Source organism: Verticillium alfalfae, genomic scaffold (assembly GCF_000150825.1).
Source record: "Verticillium alfalfae VaMs.102 supercont1.7 genomic scaffold, whole genome shotgun sequence".
Lineage (NCBI taxonomy): Eukaryota > Fungi > Ascomycota > Sordariomycetes > Glomerellales > Plectosphaerellaceae > Verticillium > Verticillium alfalfae.
In genome coordinates this window covers 1,283,031-1,286,875 of record NW_003315032.1, presented here as the reverse complement: position 1 = coordinate 1,286,875, position 3,845 = coordinate 1,283,031, and the positions used below count along the sequence as shown (strand labels likewise).

The 3,845-nt window shown below is 55.7% G+C and overlaps 1 protein-coding gene across 1 annotated transcript; it reads left to right on the top strand.

Annotated features, from left to right (window-relative positions):
• Window positions 1-2,307: 2,307 nt before the first annotated feature.
• On the top strand, window positions 2,308-3,785 carry VDBG_06225 (conserved hypothetical protein; the record flags this gene model as incomplete). The annotated part of the gene is made up of 3 exons (XM_003003737.1): window positions 2,308-2,616; window positions 2,670-3,074; window positions 3,141-3,785. The coding sequence occupies 3 exons, from the start codon at window positions 2,308-2,310 to the stop codon at window positions 3,783-3,785; spliced, it is 1,359 nt and encodes a 452-aa protein (XP_003003783.1).
• Between the last annotated feature and the right edge of the window lie 60 nt (window positions 3,786-3,845).

The window sequence follows — 3,845 nt, the reverse complement described above, 5'->3', positions numbered from 1 at the left end:
GGCTGCTTCGCAGTTTGGTGTTTCTTCGTTAAGCCTGCGCGAGACGATGGAGCAGATGGAGGAGAACCGTGCCCCGAAGGAGGCGGACAGCGGTGTCGTTGATTCGACTGGGGAAGATGAGTGAACTGGTCCTTGAATTGTGGAGTGGCGATGGAATCGGAGTTTTCTGGCTTTGTACTCGTTTCAAGGATTGTATGTTGCTCGCTGGCAAGCTTAGCAATATTGTGATGGCAGGGAGTCAGACAGGCATCCGACTTTACTGGTCCCGGAGGAATGGTCAGCGGATACGTCATGCCACGGCTCAAGCTTCGGCCATGATCCCGGCATCTTTGGGGGTAGTCTGGGCTCTACCTTGCTGCATGGCCTATCACCAGTTTTGTACTTTGATGGACGCGTTCTCTCTGGTAAATAGGAATTCTCCACTTTCGCACTATGACATGCCATGTGCTCGATGAAAAACTTGACAGAGGGGCGAACCCGTAAATACGCCTCTCGTTGTTGATTTTGCATTTGAAACAGAATTCATAGAGGGCACTGTACGGTATGCTGCGATCACCCTGGCTTTGAGAGATGAGATGCGTTCAAAGACGCAGACAGATGCACTCGCTGGGCCTCGCGACAGCATTAAAACTAGCGTAGACGAAAATATCAAGCCAGCCCTGATGTCAGAGAACACGAAACCCCCAGGAACTAATGTACAGAGCTGGTCAATCAGGCTGCGAGAATCGGGTCCCGCAAACCCTTAACGGTTGCTTCAGCATCATTGTCGTCCATGATACAACAGGACAAGATTGGCGATTAATTGCAGGCCATCCAACATGGCCTCACATACAAGCACTACGGACAGGATAAACAAGTATGTAGGAATGGACGTTCCGACACTTGGAATACAGTCTTTCGTACGGCAGTGACCGAGTTACGAGCCACCTTGTATCCGTTGTGACGAATATGTAAAGCTTCACGACACCAATCGCTCAGAGACACAAGCGACGTCTCTGCGCAGCCCCCCCCTGACTGCGCTTCTCGGCATGAGAAGGCGGCCACGTCGTAGTACATAGGGAGGCACGATTGTTGATCATCGCATCCAATCTTATCTTCGAGGAACTGTAGGATCCAGCCCATTTGCACGTTGATGGCCAGGCACCTCCCAAGGTACCTTAAGGGAGGTACCTTAAGGCAAAGCACCTTACCTAGGTAATACCTAGGTACTCAAGGTATAAATGGTTTGTGGTCAGAACAGACCGCCTTCCTGTTATGGCCAACAATGGTCCTCAGGGTACGTCCCTGCCGGCCCGGCTGTGACAAGTCCCATCTCTCTCCACACCTGCCTGGTCAGCTTACAGGGGCTGACCAGGGGGCCTATTATTTGATGACTTTCCCATCAATTGCCCTAGTATTTTGTCTACATCTCATTGGCTCGTAGACCAGCCTTACTAAGGTGGTAGAACTTTGTGCAAGGAAAGGAACGTCACTGTTTGTACCGTCCAAGCGTCTCCCAACAGGTAGGGGTGGTCGCTACCTCGGAGGGTATCGAAACTTTTGCCCCCAACCATGTACTTCGCCCTCACTCCATCGCTTTCTTGCCACTTGCCTGGGCTCACAACATTCTGGTGCTATCGGCATTTTCTTCTTCCTGTCGGGGTACACCTCATCGCCGACATAGATGCCTCAAGGAGAGGCGCCTTTGGGTGACGAAGCTACTACATGTGACCTGACCCAGCAAGAGGCTAATTTGGACCCACACCTAAATATTAGTCATTCTATAGCTTTTTCGTTTTCGTATCTCCCGTCACAATTCTTCCTTCCGTACATCGTCTCAGGATATCGACGGCTACGCGCACTCCATCAGACTCGTCTGGCCCATACTGCTTGTGCTTCTAGATCCCCAAAAACCCTCCGATACCTTGGCGCATGGCATCGCGGGGCAGACTAACCTGTCAAGCATTCATCGGAACTCAATCTACGCGCTGCCGTCAAATGCAACTGACTTAGGTGCCACTTGGCGCGTCTACGGCTCTCTTACCGCGTTGAGACCCTGTAGACCCACTCGTCTGACGCGCCCTCACACCAGGTCGCGACCTCCTCTCGTCCATTGAGATTATCCATCGACTACAGCGGCACGGCAAGCTCTTGCTGGATTTTCGTCCCTGTTTACCATGCCACCCGAGATAGGGGGGGGGCGCAAGCTCTTCGAACGGCGTTGACGTGGACGGTGACCATGGGATGGCCGGGACTGAGCAAGGCACACGCGTCAGTAGCCATGATCTGCCCTCCGCCACCACAGAGCAGCGAAAAGATGCCGTCTCCATGCCCGACGACCAGCCTGCTGCTACAACCTCCTTTTCTTCGCCGCAGATGAATGGTGGCCAGATTCTGAATGGACAGTCGAACGGTCCCCATGGCCCCTCTGCCCCCGAGGCACCTAGTTCTGGAACAAAGCTCGCGTCTCGTCCCAGTCGAGATCTCGGCAGCCCGTCGACACTTCTGTCGTTTGAGGAGCAATGTGCAAGCCTCGGCCACGCCTTTGACAAGGCCCCCGCTGAGGTGTTGCGGCGACTCGTTCGCGACTACTGGCAGAAGACCCTCGTGGGCTCCGATTACCACACGACCTTCATCGTACGTCTGCTGCTTGGCTACTCTTTTACTGTCCATGTTAACAAATCGTACAGATGCGCATGGTAGCAGAACAACTTCCTGCTGTAGGCAAAGACACGCTTCGCCAGCAGCTGGCCACATTTGTGGCACCAGCCCTCGGCACCGCAGTCGCCCAACAGCTCAGTACAGGGCAGATTGAACGGGCCATGCCCGCGCTCGTCTCCAACGGCAGCGACGCTTTCATGGCAGCTTGTCTTTACAAGTGTCTCGCCACTATAGGCGCACGACAACTGGTCGATGCCCTGGCGTCCACCAAGCGCTTAGGCTTTGAGTTGACGGATTCTGTTGAGCACGGAGAACGGATCCGCCCGGCCATCTCGAACGTGCAGACGGAGATTCAACATTCGGCTCCTGTTCCCGGTATCTATCGGTGTGCGCTTTGCGGCCGCCACTTTACCAACAAGGCAGCCCACCTCTACGTAAGCATCGCCGTCTCTTCCCCCCCCCTGCCTCACCAGGTGTCCCGATGCCTAACTCCCTGACAGCACATCTCCAAGCTCAAATGTACAGAGCCGCCAAAAGCGCCAGTCGTGAGCCGGTGCGCTGCCTGTGGCGCCACCTTTTCGACAGCTGGCGGCGTTGGCTATCATGCTGGCAACAACGTCTGCGGAGGCTACAGTCCTGAACCCAACGACCCGCGTCCTCCACCTGCCGTCCATCATCAGATGTCGCAGCCGCAGCAGCAACCTCAACCTCAGCAAGAGCCTCAGCACCGCCAACCTGTCCAACATACCCACGGCGCGCCCAAGCACGCCATGTCCACGACACCTATACCTCTGCCGAAGCTCCCCTCTGCTGCGTCCGGTAGTGCCAAGCCTCTGCACTGGAAGCCGACGCTGATACCAGGGCCCCTGACGCCTGCTAGCAAACCTCCCCCTCCCCCTACAGACTTGACCCTCGTCCGCAGTGATGTGCAGGCCCACACCCAGCGCCCTATCCAGTCCCATACCCCGGTCCCGGTTCCGTCGTCTGGCTTCACGCCTGTGCCGGCACGTCAACACAGCCAGCACACGCCACGCTCACAGCAGCACACGCAGGTCCAAAGAGGCGCACCATCATCTGCCACCAGATCGCCCCATTCCGGCTTTCGACACGAGTCTGGTGAACTTCAAGGGCCCTGGGTCAGCTGACGAACGAGCACGCGCCGACTATACGATCGCATGCAAGCAGAGCATGCCTACGAAGTGAAG